The sequence below is a fragment of the Furipterus horrens genome, unplaced genomic scaffold, assembly GCF_987537825.1.
Source record: "Furipterus horrens unplaced genomic scaffold, mFurHor1.1.pri manual_scaffold_4, whole genome shotgun sequence".
NCBI lineage: Eukaryota > Metazoa > Chordata > Mammalia > Chiroptera > Furipteridae > Furipterus > Furipterus horrens.
In genome coordinates, this window is record NW_028327174.1 from 41,773,793 (window position 1) to 41,792,027 (window position 18,235).

At 35.4% G+C, this 18,235-nt stretch overlaps 1 protein-coding gene across 1 annotated transcript in view; it reads right to left on the minus strand.

Moving 5' to 3' along the window:
• Window positions 1-18,235, minus strand: part of CPNE8 (copine 8) — a 170,925-nt gene that overhangs the window by 134,579 nt on the left and 18,111 nt on the right. Inside the window, exons 2-3 of the mRNA XM_090273007.1 lie at window positions 10,515-10,555; window positions 6,899-6,945 (exon numbers count right to left, since the gene is read on the minus strand). Coding sequence (XP_090129133.1) covers window positions 6,899-6,945; window positions 10,515-10,555 — 88 coding nt within the window. The remainder of the gene's footprint in view (window positions 1-6,898; window positions 6,946-10,514; window positions 10,556-18,235) is intronic.

The window sequence follows — 18,235 nt, forward strand, 5'->3', positions numbered from 1 at the left end:
GTGTCAGGAGCCTCACAGGACCCTCAATGGTTTAGCAACAGTGTTGCCTAAAGACTGTGGGGGGCTTCCTTTGTCTTGTATCAATAACTTGAGATGTTTCACTATAATATTCCTACGGAACAAAAGGGAGAATATGAAATGAATATCCCCTAAGCCCTAAGAGGCAAATAGCATGTTGCAACAAATCCTTTAATTCAAATTCCAAAATATGTCATTCAAGGTATAAGGCAGAACAAGCATTAGGTTCTCAGAACTAATTAGCATATCACATTAATGTCCTCACATGAGAAATTTGACTTTTGTGCCAAATCATCTAAAGGGATTCTTCTCTTCCAACTCATAAATTCTGAAAGATGAAAAGCGTGTACCCATATTTGAGAGTATTCTCAAATTTATCCCTTCAACAAATATTAACTGAGCACCTTCTAAAAATAAAGCCCTATTCTAAATGCTGTAGTGTTGGAGCTTGACCTTTAAGGAGCCCTGAGTTAAAAAATGAAGCTAATAAGAAAGTAAGTTCACAAAGAAGTCTTTGATGTTTATTGAATGACATTAAGTAGAAGGTGACAAGGACCAGAAAAAGATACCGATAAAGCTGCAAGGAGGAAATTCTAGTTGTGAAGATCAGAAAAGACTAGTAGGTAATGAGCTATGAGGAATCATCTTATCCCTTCTGTATATGTGTGTGTTTATATATGGTACATACATTACTCAGTATGGAGATGAATAAATATTAAAATAGTTCAATGTCGATGAAATGGTACAGAAGCAGAGACAGTGTCAAACTATAATAAATCAGCATGTGGCAGCAGATTTGCCTCCAAAGTATAATTACTATGGCTTATAAACAACTTCAGCTTGCTCTTTCATCACATACTAGCTTAGGAAATTTTAAATGTTTAAAAATAATTCACAAAATAGGTTACCAATGGGTAAGTAAAACATAACTCAAAGTAGTCAACTGCAACATTTTCAGAACCTCTCAAAGTCAAGTGCACATCCTTAGAGATGTTATTTTGCTATTTCCACTTGCCACTAAAAGGTTTTCATATTTTCATAATTCATGGCACTTAAGTATCATTTCTAGCTCCAAAATTATTATGCACTAAAATATAATTTTAGTTTTAAAAGATCTCATTACATTGAGAGCTTCTGATAATTCACAATCATTAGACAGAATTTTTTGAAGATGTACAAGTAATTCTAATAGTGTCAGACTTAATTTTTAAATACCGATTTTAGCTGTAGAAAAAATTTGAATAATCTTTCTATCACTTTATTTGGAGCATTTATTTCAACACATTTTAACTCCTTTTAATTTTTTATTCCTCCTTACTATAAAATAGTAATTCCTCCTAGAACATAAAATCATGTGGTTACTTATTACAGATTTTTCAAGAATACATCTATATTCAAAAACAAACACAACCATTGTATTATTGATGTAGTGTTGATACCTAAATCAGTAACTTGATTGTATACACATAATGAAGGCCCTGGAAAATTCTTCAACTATATTGCATGCTCCTTGAGATAGAAATATTATCTATTTTAAAATTTTACCCACCATTACAGCTACATAATAGCCACCCAGTAAATATAGATTAAATTAATAAATGGATGGATATGCTTAAAGTGATTAATCAAGCGTCCATAATACTGTCTTACTTGTTTGGTTCCAAATATCTTGAGAGTATTTAATTACTGAACAAGTTCAAACCAGTCTTCCACAAGGTGAGGCACTGAGGCACGTGGATTATTTTGAGCTGAAGGCAACTGAGACCATGTGGGCTTACAAGAAACTTTTAGCACTCCCTTACAGGATTTCAATAAGGGCCCCTGTCCATAATAAGAATCAGCACCAGAAAAAAAAAAAACTTTTTATGTACTATCTATAAGGCAAGAAAAACTTTAATGACTGAACACGTGTGCTTCTTATCATCCTATAATGACCTTCCTTCTCTCTGAAGCCCCAAGGTGCCTCACCTCATCCTTAGTTGGAATGTCGCATATACTGCATTTTCCCTTTCTGTCTCTGAACCTCTCGAGTATGCTGGGTCTTTAACTCTCTCATGTATGTGGGGTTCCCATGTGTACATTTGTAACTAAATATAGACAGTTTCTTGTATTTATCTGCTTCATGTCTATTTGATTATTAGACCAACTGAAAGAACCTAGAAGGACAAAGGAAAGTCTCTTTCTCCCCTACCTTAATATACTGGTTTTTGCTATTATCTTGTAAAATAATGTTCAGTACTTGAAAGATACTTGAGTGAACTGATAAAATGAGTAGAAAACTTTCTGAACTCTGCACTAGCATAAAATCCCAGACTCACAAGGAAATCGGAGCTAATCAAGTGCAACTTCTTACCTGATGAATCAGTCTGACACATGTTTGAATACAGGACAACCACGGGAGCCCCAGGATACAGTTCTAAAAATAACCCATTCTCCTGGGAGATACTCTAAATACCTCAAATGTCTTCTTCACAGTGGACCAAATAATGCCTCTTCTTCCCTCCATCCTTTGTACCAAGATTTTTGTTTCCCTATTTTTGTTTTTTCAATGTCAAGTAAGTATACCCCCATTTCTAAATGCAAATACTTTAAGAATTGGAAGCCAATTATTATGAATATTCAGAGTCTATGCATTTTCATTCCTCCATTGAAATGGTACAGCTTCCATACTGGTATTGAAGACGGCAGCCCTCCTTAAATATATACTTGGCATTTCAGTGGTCTCAAATGTAGAACTGCAAAATAACACTCTAGATTTGTTCCCACCAAGGCAAAATACAATAGTGTTCGATTGAATCACATGAAATTACCAACACAACCATTTTTGACCTACGAAAATGACAATTTCATATAGCTCAACATAACAACATTATCTTCCTTGATGTAAGCACTGCACATCCATCAATGAATCCTCAGATTGCATTAGCTTTTTAGCATCTGTGTAACACCACAGTTTCTTATTAGGTTAGATGCCAAGTAAATCCCATAGGTCATTTTCCCATCAATTGCTCAGCTTGTGCAATGAATTTTACAGAATTTTATAGTGCAGGAATTTACATACTTGCCACCTACTAATTTTGTTATGCTTATAGAAGTTTTCTGATCTCTTAAGAGTCCCAATCTATCTTAATCATATAGTTCTTACTATGTGCCAGATACATAATCCTTATCAGTGGTTTACATTTCATCCTCTCAAAAACCACGGGAGTTAGAATCATTACCATCATTCCTCATGTTACAGAGGGGGTAACAGAGACACTGAGAAGTCAAGTGCACTCACTTAATCAGTATATCATACTGTCTCTCAAGATACAGAAACTGTCTTTCTTAAATGGTTTGGGGTGACTTAATAATATACATAGTGTATTTCATTTTTTCACCCCCTGTTCTTTAACCAGCATGTTCATTTTAATTATGATGTGTCTTGTTGTAGTCTTCTTTGAGTCTATCTTGTTTGGGACTCTCTGTGATGCCTGGACTTGTGTGTCTTTTTCCTTCACCAGATTAGGAAAGTTTTCAGTTGTTATTTTTTCCATTAGGTTTTCATTCCCTTGCTCTCTCTCTTCTTCTTCTGGTAGTCCTATGATGCAGATATTGTGCTTCATATTGTCCCAAAGGTTTTTTAAGCTCTCTTCATTTAAAAATTTTTTTTCCTTTTTATTGCTCTGCTTGGGTATTTTTTTTCTCTCTTTTCTTCCAAATCACTGATTCACCCTCTGCTTCATCTAACCTACTGTTTATTCCTTCCTGTATCTTATTTATTTTAGATATTGCATTCTTCACTTCTGATTGGTCCTTTTTTATACTTTCTATGTCTTTTTTCATGCTGTTAAGTATTTTTATAATTATTATTCTAAACTCTACATCTGGTAAATTGCTTGCCTCCATTTCATTTAGTTCTTCTGGTGTATTCTCCTATTTTTCATTGGGGACCTGTTTCTTTGTCTTCCCATTTTGGCTGCTTCTTTGTATTTGTTTATATATTTTAGATAAAACTGCAAGGATTTTGGTGCAACCTTATGTCAGATACTACCTTTGACTGGCCCTGGGCAACCTGTTTGAAGTTATCAGCAATCCACCCAATCCACAGCTTGTAGTTTCCTCTGCTAGGCCTGGCTGTGTGCAGAAATAACTAGGTCTGTGCACCCAGGCCAGCTATAACCAACACCAGGCCTGGGGGAGGTCAGCTAAAGTGTCAGAGCTCCCAGAGATCTGCCCTTGCTGTTAGGCTTAATGACTGAAAGAGCATCCAGCTGTACTCAGTAACCTGGCTTAAGCTCCACAGGGTGGGGCGAGAAGGATTCCTGCAGGTGGAGCCATTGCTTCCCCTCAGGCTGATGCCACCTGGAGGAGAGTGCTCTGCCTCAAAAAGATGGCTTCTGCCTTATGGAGATGACTCAGCACAAGGATCCCGGTGGCTGATTGTTCGGCTCTCTCCCCAGAGTCACCAATCCCTGACTGTCCTCACATGTCTCTAGTGCATTCTGCTCTGCCTCTGCTGGAGCCCAGGGTAGGTGGCATTCTCGTTGTGGTGAAGTGATTTCTTCTGTAGTCCTTCATTATAAGGCTTCTCTCCAGCTACTGTTCTGTGAGATTCAGGATGACTTTTCTTTAGTTTAGTTGTAATTCCAGTTTGACCCTGGGAAGATGTTAGTATAGCTTCTACCTACTCTGCTATCTTGGGCCTGCCCCAGCATGCTCAACTGACTGCTAAATGCAAGGGAATTTAGCTAAAAAAAATTTGCCTCTTTCATCTGGCACTTCCTTTGTATTTTTCTACATTATTCTTTAGTTTTTAACAAGTTTAATTCTTTTGCAATTCTGTCTATTGAAATTGCCTCTTAATTGGTATCTCCCAATATCGTCCCTTTGCTTCTAACTACTCTATATGATTCTGGGTCCTATTTCTCATCACCTTTTCAACATCTACTTTGTTTTTTATACCCCCACTGAGTATTATTTCCTCTTACTAATACTTTCTATTCCTTCTAAGAAAATAACGTGTAAAATATTGTTTTGTTTATATTTTTAAATTATGCCATTTTGCTTAAATAGTAAGCCTCCCTCTCCTATTGTTGTTCCGTTGGAGGCAAGTTTGAAAAAATAAGTGTAGAGCCCCAAATATCAATTTATCGAATGTCTTTCCATTAATAAAACCATAAAGTAAAGGTTGGGATCAGATAAGTATTCTGCAAAGCAAGGTGGTCTAATAGCAGAGACTCTGGAGCCAGATGGCCTGGGTTGAAATCTCTACTCTGTTTTTTTACAATAGGATAACTTTCGTCAAGTCACTTAAACTTCAATTTCCTCATGTGTAAAATAAGGATTACAATACTATTTACCTCTTAGGGTTGTTGTGCAAATTAAATTAGTCAATATATCTAAAAGGCTTAGAACACTAGTCATTATTATTACAAAAGACCTTGTAAATTAAGTGAGAAATTTGTATCTCATTGCTTAGGCAACAGGAAAGCCTCATCATTAGGGATCTGCATTGGTCAAGATGCCTACTCCTGGACCTATGGATTCTTATCTCAGTTTCTTTATTTGTCCCTCGATTATTGTTATTTTCTAAACACACCTGGTAAATGTTCATCCCTATCTAGCTTGACCTATGGTCAGTCAGCAGTTCCACTGAATTGCCCCAGGCCTTTGAGAAAGAGAACTGAAGAGTAACAAAAGCAAGCATAATTTTAGGAAAACAATCAAAAGAATAATTAGAGGAACAAGAGAGAGGGACACCAACTCACAGGAAGACAACACAGATCATGGATTTGAATAAAGGAGGTGGCTTATCTGAGATATTTTTTTATGAAAAAGAATTCATAACACTGGATAACTGATAAAATGAGGAAGGTATAGGAACGAACGTCAAGGATGGCTGTAAAAATAGCAGTTTGACATTTTGGCTGGTGAGATTATCAGTTGCATTTGGAGCAAAGAATAAGCCGGCATGGTGACTTTACATTTGGATATGTAGAGTGTCACGTAAACATTGAATAACAATACAAGAATGTGCAAAAACAATTAGATAAGAAAGTGGTGCTCAGCATTCCACCTACCCATTATCAGTACAGACACTTTTCGAATTGGTTTATTCTCTCAGTTTTGAGAATAAATTGAAATGATCTATTCTTACCCTCTATTTTATGATTGAGACACATTGGTGCTATAAAATGGCTGACTGCAAAACAATCTGTGGCAATAAATAGAATGAATCTCAGTAGGGATATCTCACCAGAAACTGTAACCTCATTAAAACAATGCACTAAATTCCTGAGGTAACCAGCAACTACAAGCAGATGGAAAGGCCTTTTATTTTAATATGTTACCATTTCCTCCAGCATTCATGCTTCCATTTGAATAGTCATATACTAGAAAACAAATGAACTAAAATAGAAATTCTGCCTCCTTGCTTTTACTTTACTAAAGCATAATTGTATTAGGAAACTGAGTTTCTACTTTATTTCCAAATAATAGGTTATTAAATGGCAAAAAGCTGGTGATAGTTGATGTCACACACACACTTTAAATCCTTTAAAGTGGTAGTTATGAAAATCTGCAGCTGACCTCTAAAAGTGAGACTGAGTCCACAGACTTCAATTACATAAGAATCACCACACATTAAGTTTACTTTGGACTAAGGAAAATACAAGTTTCAAGGCTAGAATATTCCACAGGAAAGTCATAAATCAGCCAAATATTCAGGATAGTTAAAAATAAAACACAAAGGTTACTTTTCACAAAATGAAGAAGAAATTCAATCTTTGGTTTCAGAAAGACTTAAAATAACTAAAAACAGGAAAGTATCATCTGCACCAAAATGTAACTCATACCATTCTTCCAGCACAATGAGTTTTTAAAAATTTTTAATTCTTACCTCTCTCCATTCTTTATTTCCAACTCCTTGTACATACAAGACACAAACTATAAAAGATGAAAAAATATATATAAATGTCATTTATAAACATCAGATATGAATGTATATAATTAATTTTTCAACTGTCTAAAAACAACATCAAAATTAATTCCTAAGTCCCATCCCTACATTCTTGCAAGAAAATTGCTAGTAAATCAACAAATGACTGATATTTTTATAAAGAAATAAAAAAAAAAAACTATGTCAGATTTCTAGAACTTATTTATATAGAAATCTTGGTTCATAAAAATATGATTATTTACTATTGTCTTCTACATAATACTACAGATGTAGATAAATTTTAAAACTATAGTTTAAGTTTCATACATGTCAGTATATTACTAGACATAAGTTGGAAGTTTTTCCTAAATACCTACTGTGCTCAAAGCCATCATAGAAAGGACAACCTAGAGTAAATTATACACTGTATTTAATTTTTTCAACTCCTATCTTCAATATAGGCATACTTCATATTACTGTACTTTGCAGATATTGCATTTTTTACAAATAAAAGATTTGTGACAACCCTGTGCTAAGAATTTCAGGACCACTTCTCCAACAGCATTTGCTCACTCATGTCTCTGTGTGACATTTTGTAATTCTCTCAATATTTCAAACATTTTCTTTATTATTTGATTGGTTTGGTGACCTTTGATCAGTGATCTTTGGTGGTACTATTGTAATTGTTTTGGGGGTGTCAATTATAAGATGATGAACTTAACTGATAAATGTGTGTGTTCTGGCTGTTCCACTGTCCATTTCCTGACCTTCCTCCCTCTCCTTGGGCCTCCATCTTCTCTGAGACACAAAAATATTGAAATTAGGCCAATTGATAACTGTAGTGACCCCTCAGTGTTCAAGTGAAATGGAGAGTTTACATCTCTCACTTTAAATCAAAAGCTAGAAATGATTAAGTTTAGTGATGAAGGCATGTCAAAAGCTAAGACAGGCCAAAAACTAAGCCTCTTGTGCTAGTTAGCCAAGTTGTTAATGCAAAGGAAAGTTCTTAAAGGAAACTGAAAGTGTTATTCCAGTGAATGTACAGATGATAAGTAGGCAAAACAGCCTTATTGGTGATATAAAGTTTTAGTTTCTGGACAGAAGATCAATCCAACCACAGCATTCCCTTAAACCAAAGCCTGATCCAGAATAAGTTCCTAACTCTCTTCAGTTCTCTGAAATGCTGAGAGAGGTATGGAAGCTGCAGAGGAAGAGTCTGAAGCTAGCAGAAGTGGGTTCTTGAGGTTTAGGAGAGAAGCCAAGTCCATAAGATGTAAGGGCAAGGTGAAGCAGCACGTGCTGATATAGAAGCTGAAACAAGTTATTGAGAAGGTCTACCTGAGAAAATTAATGAAGGCATTCACACTAAACAGCTGGTTGTCAATATAGGCAAAACAGCCTTATTTTGGAAGAAGATGCTATCTAGAACTTTCATAGCTAGAGAGAAGACAATTCCTAGCTTCAAAGCTTTAAAGTACAGCCTGATTCTCATTAGGGGCTAAAGCAACTGGTGATTTTAAGTCGAAGCCAATACTCACTTACCATTCCCAAAATCCTAGGGCCCTTAAGAATTATGTTATATCTATTCTTCCTGTGCTCTATAAATGGAACAACAAAGCCTTGATGACAGCACATCTGTTTACAACATGATTTGCTTAGTATTTTAAGCTGACTGTTGAGACCTACTACTTCAAAAAAACAAACAAACAAAAGATTCCTAGTCATCCAAGAGCTGTGCTGGAGATATACCATGAGATTAATGTTGTTTTCATGCCTACTAACACAACGTCCATTCTGCAGCACATGGATTGAGAAGGAATTTTGACTTTCAGATCTTATTATTTAAGAAATACATTCCGGAAGGCTATAGCTGCTGTACAGTGTGATTCCTCTGTTGGATCTGAGCAAAGTAAATGGAAATTCTTCTGAAAAGGATTCACCCTCCTAGATCATTAAGAACATTCGTGATTCATGGGACAAAGGCAAAATATCAACGTTAACAGGAGTTTGGAAGATGTTGACTCCAGCCCTCCTGGATGATTTTGAGGAGCTCATCACTTCAGTGGAGGAAATAACTGTAGATGTGTGGAAATAGCAAGAGAACTAGAATTAGAAGTGGAGTCTGAAGATGTGGCTGAATTGCTATAATCTCATCATAAAACTTCAACAGATAAGAAATTGCTTCTTATGGATGCAAAGAAAGTGGTTTCTTGAGATAGAACCTACCCCCAGTGAAAACTGGTGAAATGACAACAAAAGATTTAAAATATTACATAAACTTAGTTGTTAAAGCAGCAGCAGGGTTTGAAAGACTTGACCTCAGTTCTGAAAGAAGTTCTACAGCGGGTAAATGCTATCAAATAGTATTGTGTGCTACAGAGAAATTGTTCATGAAAAGAAGAGTCAATTGATGAGGCAAACTTCATTGTTGCCTTGTTTTAAGAAATTGCCACAGCCACCCAGCCCTCAGCAACCACCACCCTGATCAATCAGCAGCCACCAACTTCAAGGCAAGACCTCCACCAATGAGATTACTACTCATTCAAAGTTCAGATAATGATGAGCATTTGTTAGTAATAGTATTTTTTAAGTAAGATATGTGTATTTTTTAGACATAATGCTATTACACACTTAATAGACTACAGTATAGTGTAAACATAACTTTTATATGCACTGGGAAGCCCCAAAATCCACGTGACTCTCTTTATTGCAATATTTGTTTTATTGTGGTGGTCTGACACTAAAACCACAGTATCTTCAAGGTATGCCTATATTGGTAAACAGGTAGGAAATCCTGTCAACCATAAAGGAAAGTTGTAAATTAAGAGATTAAGGGCTTTGGGTAAAGATTGAGGGATTAAAAAAAAATGTCCAAATGAGCCACAGGAAATTTTAATACCCACAAATTATAATGCCATTTCCTAATGAGCATCTCAAGATTTTTAAAACCTTTCCCCTGTAATTAAACCACATTTCTTTTTTCACAGTTTGTGGAGATGGAGAGCTGTTGGGTATCAGCTTCTAAATACTATAAGATTTATAAGCACTAACTGACATGCATTAATTCTGTTGTTTTCTAATTCAAACTATCTTTATTATTTATAAGTTATTTCTAATTTTCAAAATTTCTAATTAGAAATAAAAAATTCAGCTCATACAAGAAGACATTATATATTTCATTTAGTTACATATACCTTATATACTGCTTTCATGTACAAAAACTGGGGGGGGGGGAGCATTACGCTGTGACTAAATCACTTAGAATCATGGTCCATTACGATTGTGTTTTAAATATAATTTCTGCCACCAGGCCATCTCAAGACGCTGCAATTTTAAAGGCAAACTGTCTTACATTGGGGTCATCTGAGCTTTCATTGTATTCTCAAAATGCTAAGCGACTTCCTCTAGAGGCAGAGTACTGTCCAGAGATGAACATTCAGGCCTTCAGACCATTCCCCTTTTTTCTTTTTAAGCTTTAAAACAAATATTTAAATAAGAACTATGAGTCTCATACAATTTTTGCAAAATTAGAAAATAAAGGAAGTGGACTTTCAAAAGCAAGTAAATAGATACTTACTTGGATCAGATTTAGAAAATGTGTCTCTGTCAAGAAGATTTCTGTTGAATAAAATAGGAAATGTTAGATGAATATAGGGCCAAAATATTTATATAAATATATACATATATGTATAAATGTGTATATATTGCATATATTATATATGCATTTTATATATATATATGCACACACACGCACACAACCAAATAAAAACTCACCACAGACCTGCCTGCATCTATTAAAAAATCATCAGTGGAATTTGGGGAGTCAGGTGTGGGTACTTTTGTTCAGCTTTACACTGCAGCTAGCTGATAACAAGACTTTCCATATTCTAAGATTAAAATTGCCTTGAGAGAATTAACTGCTTTAGGTTTCCTTTTATGCCTTCATTAATGAGTACATAGACGCTCAAAAATGTTTCCTGAGTTGAATAGTGAGTGGTTACTAATGCAAAATTGTTTGGGATTCAGAGCACATGATCACATTAGTCCATTCAATTAGAAGGCAACAGTGAAGCACCATCTATTAACATTTGTGTGACATCAACAACCTTGATGAGTTTTATGTTGCTATTATGTTTTGGGAATTTAAGATGAATGTACAGATCTTGCTTGAAGATTCTTCCCAGCAGAGGAAAAGATTAAAAAGGTAGACAAGGCCATTTTAGCACCTATTTATTATTTTTTATAGATATGCCACCTCTACAACAGAATAAAACTAGAAAATCAGAAAAGGGGAGTCTGAATTTCTCTGGTATTGGACTATCCTCTTTAACTCAATGATAGCATGCAGTCCTAATACTTTATGCTCATAATAATCCTGAGTAATAAAAAAGTTAAGTTCACTCTGCTCTGATTAATAATGTGGTCAATTATTATAAAAAATCTATCTAAAACTAATTTTTTCTAAAAAGTGATCATTTGAAGCTATAACATTTTTTTAAAAACTTGGTTGTCCAAAATGATGTCTAAATGATTTTAAAAGTTCAATGTGTGCCTATATTCATCCTCCATTAATTGATAATAATTTATAATAGCTAAATTACATTTCTATATTTAATACTTATAAGAGTCCCACCTTTAAGCTGTCTTATTCCTCCACCAAGACTGCTACTCATGTGCATTTATATGTATTGCCCTTGGTATTTGAAAGGCCTTCTGTTTTCACATCAGTCTCATATCATGTCTTATTTCAGATTCTCAGAATTACTGCTTCCATTAAATCATGGTACACTGAGGAAATTTAGAAAAAAAATAGTCAACAGAACAATGCAGCACATACCAAAAAAATGAGACTATGTCTTGAAATATTCTAGAAAGAAGAGAAAATAATGCCAGACATATTTATATTTGGAATTAAATAAGATTCAAAGACCACTAGTCAGAAATCAAAATAATCTTTCCATCCCCTAAGCAGACACCATGACTGCAGCAATGGTTGGTAAACAGTAAATTAAAACACTTTCATATGCGAAATTACTGTGATAAATATTTACAAAAAAAGTAATTCTCCACTTATGAAGAAATTCTCCAGCCCTTTCTGTGTCTCTAGTTTTTGTTCAATAAGTGTCCTTAAAAAAATGTAATTCAACTTTCTTTCATAGTTCATAAATATCAAGGAGAAATGACAGTGGGAAAAATTGCTGTGTAGTTGGGACTCAATAACTATCTTATACACATATTTAAATTTTTTTTAATTTTTAAACCACAAATATAAAATAATGAATTTATATCAATGAAAAGGTAGATATTCTTAATCACAGATTTTACTGGTCACATTTTTCCTTCCAGCCATTTTGATTCATAACACAGAATGGAAAGTCAAAAATAGAAACAAAAGGTCTTAGACCTTTTATATGATGAGAAAACTCCGTCAACTCTTCATAACTGAATCTCTGAAATTTATCGTTTAACTTTCCCATTGCTGTCTGATGGTAAATTTCATCTATACTTTGGTCATATGAATGTAATAGAATAGATCATCTCTCACTAGATTTAATTGCCAAAGACTGCTTATCCAAACATACAATTTTTAATGTTTGGGAAGGACAAGTATTCTTTAATTATATATTATATATATATGGGTATATGTGTGTGCATAAAATTATATTTATATTCATATTTTCATATTTAATTATGTGTGTGTATCGGCAGCCGTCCGTCTTGAGAGACGATGGTGTAGCTTCTTAAGAGTCTATCTGCACCACCGAGAATGGTTGTGCAGTCCGACTCGGGAGTGACACGGTATCTGTCTCCTCCCGTGTTGAATCGACATCTTGCGATGACGCTGGAGTGTCCTCTCCAGTGAAGCTGAAGCTACAGAGCCTGGGCGGGGTGATATGGAGGGTCTGCTGTTGCCCATGCAGCAGACCCCCCCTCTCTTCGCAGCTGAAGGGTCCAAGGGAAAGACGGAGTCAATACAGCTTGGCTTCAGGTGCGCCGCAGGAGTTGCCGGTGTTGACTGCAACGTCAAACCGCCTTAGGGACTCCAGCTCCGGATTTTCTGTCGGGGTTTACTCCCTTAGCCTTTCCCCTGAAGAGGTATGCCGCAAGGCAGCGGAGGTTTTTTGGAGTCAGAGTTTTCCTTCTCTGATGTGCCCTGAGTGTCGAACCAGCGACACTTAGCTCGCAGGCCGACGCTCAATCCACTGAGCCAAACCAGCCAGGACCAGTGTGTGTATATATATATATATATATATATATATATATATATATATATATATATATATATAATGTTGCAAAGTGCCAGTGATTATCAAAACACATCATCCAGTTTGGGTTTTTGAAAGAAATGCAAGATTTTTACCTTCCCAAATCCCCTTAGAAACAAAGCACGTTCACACTAAGTAAAATGAGATCGGTATTACTGCGAAGGCCATTTTATAAAACAAAGAAAGTAAGCTGAGGCTTGCAGACACTCGCTGAGTAAATGAATGTGAGCACACAACCTAGGACAGAGTAATCCACTGCAGCCAACTCCTTCAGTCTGACTTCCCTGCTCTTTACAAAATGCCACAGTCTGGAGAAGCCCGGAAGAAACAACTGATTTTTCTGTGAAGTTGGTTAATTCTAGTTCATGGACTAACATGAACAAAGATACTGCCTACAGGATAAAAAGAAAGAACTAGGATAGGAAGCTAAACTTAACTGTACTTAGTAGAAAAATATGTTTGTTTTCCATAGGAGGCACTTTAAAAAACAGCATACTCACATACATACTCCCTGCATTAGCTTTTATATAGGAAGGCTACTCCTTCCCTCCACTGGGTGCCCTTTACTTAAGCTAGGATGTCTACAACTTTATTTCATGATGCTAAACTTTATTAGGTGAAAAATCCTGAGTGTGTCTTTCTAGTTTGTAAATCTAGATGCAGCCAACACGAGGAAGAGAACAAATTCCTGAAAAGAAATTACGAAAAAATACATTGTATGAGTTAGAAAATTCACCTGAAGAAATAACCTAATCAAAATTATGATCTGGGAAATGCCTGAGCTCGAGTACCCACTCATCCTCCAATTCCAATAAAAGGGCCTGGACTGTGGGCTTAAACAAATACAATTGAAATAGCATAACTAAAAAGCCAAGGGTCAATCAAACTCTAATCTGCATGAAGAAATAAATACCAGGTTAACAAAAAAGGCGTTATTTTGTAGGAAGCCTGAAATAGAAGCAGATAAGCAAGAATTTAGTAACATCTTTCCAGGACCATCCAGGAGAAAGAATTCCCTGATGCCAATGTTTCTGTTCAATCCTCATAGATATCAGTCCCTATGACAGGGACTGACGTTGCATCAAGCTGTCCTCCCTTGATGACAATAGTCAGCTAGTTCATCTGATAACCCTGCTCTGATTTTATGCTTGTCACCTTTTGATTTTAAAATAGTTTCTCGTGTAGTTATTAATACAGAACTGTGCTAAGCGGCCAACAATGAATATTACAGTTTTCTTGATGATGCTAGTTTTTATTCTCATCTGGTATTCCAAGACCCATACTGAGTAGCCAGTTAGCCCTTAAAATATCTCAGGTTTGTCTTCCTCTACCTGGAAAATAGCAATTCTCTTTAAATTTTGGTGCAATTCTGCAAGTATTTTTCAAGCAAATACTCTAGGCCTGAGATCTAACTAAGCACTTCTGAAGATAAAATAAATATTAAGGACATGGTCCTTTATTTCAAGAAACACAAATTTTACTAGGAAGACAATCTCACAGAAATCACTAAATAGCAATGTTGCGTGGTATTTAAAATAACAATTAATTACAGGAATAAGGAACAATAAGCTAAAAATAAACTCAAATTGATTCAGCTACAACTAAATTTGAAAAATTAGGTACAAAGGTTAACTCTGATTTTAACTATTTAAAAATATACTAGAAAGAAAACAATTTAGAGGTATGTCTGTATAATTAAAATAATGTAAATGGGTATCTAGCTCAAGTTTCCTTTTCTGTTATATTTATATATAATGACACTTTATTAGTGGAAAATTAAAACTTCTAATTCTTATGTAAAATGAGCATTATGACATGATCTATTAAGGTAAATGTAACTTGTGAGTTCAGTTAAAGTTGCAGGTCTGCTTCTAACTCCTACTTAGTGAATAAAATCACCTAATAAATATTGTTCTTTGTTAGGGTGATAAATATTCAAGTTTTTTTTTAATGCTTTAAAGGAAAAGCAAATATCATTATCCTAACAGATGCAATTTAGCAAAGAAAATATAGTTGGTATGTATTATGAATTTTAAATCTGATAGTTTCAGGTTAAAGGCAATCACATTATGACCTTTTAAACTGCTAACTTAATAATATCTACAATATACTTGTTTTATGGAATAAGTCCTCAAATTGAAAGCATGAAGTGATGTCTAAAAAAAGCACTGCTACCTATGGCCAACTGAACTTAGACAGTATGTAAAGGAGCCTACTGCTATACCTGGTGGAATTGTTCTATTTAATTTTTAATAAGAAGAAAGACATAGCTTATACATAAAGCCAAACAAAAATTTTCCTATTTAATTTTCCACAGAAACCAAAGCATGACCTATTATAAAGAGTCAAACAATGCTTTATCATTTTACAAACACTGCCCAGCATAAACTTTCCACATGTGGACAGAGAACCACATCTCTGCATCATATAATCGTCCCTGAAAATTGTTCTGTATCTATAAGCAAAATGATTCTGGGTTAATTCAAAATTTAGGAAATATCAGGGGCCTTTTATTTACATGCTATTCATTGTAGTCTCAGGACCACAAACTACCTGCAAGGTGTTCACAAGTATCACTGGGCAGCTGTGGAACCTAGCACAGCACAGGCTTGCACAGAAGCAAGGTCTCAAAAGCACCTGCTGAATGGATGGATGGTTTTTCAGTATGCAAGCAAAGGTACCAGCTTTTTACACTTTAGAGATGGCAACCTGTTTTGTCATGGAAAGACGTGTAAAAGAGGAAGGGGGCACTTAGGGCCTTGGCCGTAATATGTAATTCATTAACTGGAAATATTTGAGAGTGACTGCTTTACTAGGATTGGACACAAGCCCCATGTCACTTGGCCACCATGCCCAGGGCCCTTACTTTGCCATTATATTGTTTTATGGATTGGAATCTGGAAGTTCTCGGGCAGGGCAAGGAGGAGGTCTGTGTGTGTGTAAACATTTTTAAATACACACATACAGAAAGTGATTTTCAAATGTTCTTTTTTTAAATAAAGACAATAAAATAAAAACTTCTTTTAACCAACTAACTGAAAGGAAATTGATCAAATCTAGAAGTAATTTGAATGCAAAACTTCATCCCTTCATTTATTCATTCTTTATTTTATTGATTAAATAAACACTATCTCTGGAAATTCAGCATACACAGTTAAGGAAAAAATATTTTTCCTGAAACTACAATTTCTATGGCAAGGGGAAACAGATTGTGCACAGGAGAAAAGTAAAGCTTTAAAATAAAATTTAAAAAGATAAAGTATTTGAAACTGAAGCTTACTGAGAAGTCAAAGTCAGATAGAATCTAAGATACCAAGTAATTTTGAAGAATGGAGTCATTGGAAAGTACTTAAGGTTATCTGACTTTCAGGAAAATAAGAACAGACTCTCAGATTTGAAGCTGTACAAATAAATGAAAAAATCAGCTCAAGAGCTTCCTCTCACAGCCCGAGTATACAAATAAAATTTTACCATACATGGTACATATTACCCCACAAACACTAAGGATAAAATAAACTTTAAGATAGTCTTAGTTTTTGCTAAAATGGGTTACTTAAAGTATTTATTAATTAGTACTACTGACCTAAAAAGGTCAATGATAAAAATATGTTTCAACCTTTGCATGTGTTGAATTTGGTTTAGATACTAAAAGAACTTTGAAGGGAAGATAATTAACAATAAAAACATTTATGATTCTCCTCAAGTGCTCACCTATGACTGATATTCTTGAAAATTCCTTCAAAGGAAACCAAGCATTTTTTTTTTTAATCTGACATGTCAGAGTTCTGGTTTGCCTGAACTAAGGTAAATGGAAGAACCCATTGGTTTGAACTATTGTTGGGTTAAAAGAAAGATACAGAACCAGTCCCTGATTTCAGCTAAAAAGAAACATAACATTTATGTTAACAAAATTGAGTAGAATAAAAAGAGACTGAGAACAAAATATGGTCTTCTTAAAAATCTAAAACATATATACAAAACTCGTCTCACTATCTGTTCCTCCATGTTGTAACTCCTCTATTTTCTATCTTAATGAAATAGCAACTGTGGAAGGCAGAATAATGCCCCCCCTTACCAAACATATTAGGTCCTAATCCCTGGAATTTATGATTTTATGACCTTATTTTGGGGTGGGGATCTTTGCAGATATGATTAAATAACATATCCTGAAATGAGAGATGAGATTATCCTGGATTATCTGAGTGGGCCCTACATGCAATCACATATATCCTTATAAGAAGAAGACAGAGGGAGATCTGACACAAACAGTAAACAGGGCAGAATGAGATTTCTAAGCTCTGCCCTTGAAAACTGAAGTGATGTGGCCACAAATCAAAATATGCCGGCAGCCACCAAAAGCTGTAAAAGACAAGGAATGGATGGATTCTCCCCTAGAGCTTCCAGAGGGGAGAGCGGCCCTCCTACACCTTCGTTTCAGCCAAATGATGTTGATTTCAGACTTCTGGCCTCTGGCACTGTCAGAAAATAAACTTCTGTTGCTTTAAGCCAACAAATTCATGATAATTTGTCACAATAACCACAGGAAACTAATATAACGACACTATCTGACCCACCGATCTTCCAAGGGAGACCCGTGAGTCATCCTCCTTTTTCTCTCTCCCTCTCCTTTAATGCATCCCCTTCTTTGGCTTCTAATTCTAAATCCCAACTGCTTCCCAGACCTTAGTGCTCTTAGTCTTCCTGCATCCTGTCTCCCAGTTCATTCACCAAGATGCCTCCAAGAGAAAAGTTCTCTACAGTATAATCTGACCAAATGGCTCCCTTGTTATAAAACCCATTACCTTCAGAAACTCCAAATTCCTTAATATATCACTACATACCTGTGACATTCTGACTCCAGCTTTATCTCCAGCTGCACCTCCATCCATACTGCATATCATACAGACTCTGCTCCTGAAATTTCCTCATCAAACTCATTCCTCTGGGAAATACGAAGCTCTTTCACCCTTGCCCCACTGCTGTGCCTTGGGCAGGCAGAATTGATTACTTTCTCCTCTGTGCCCCACCATAC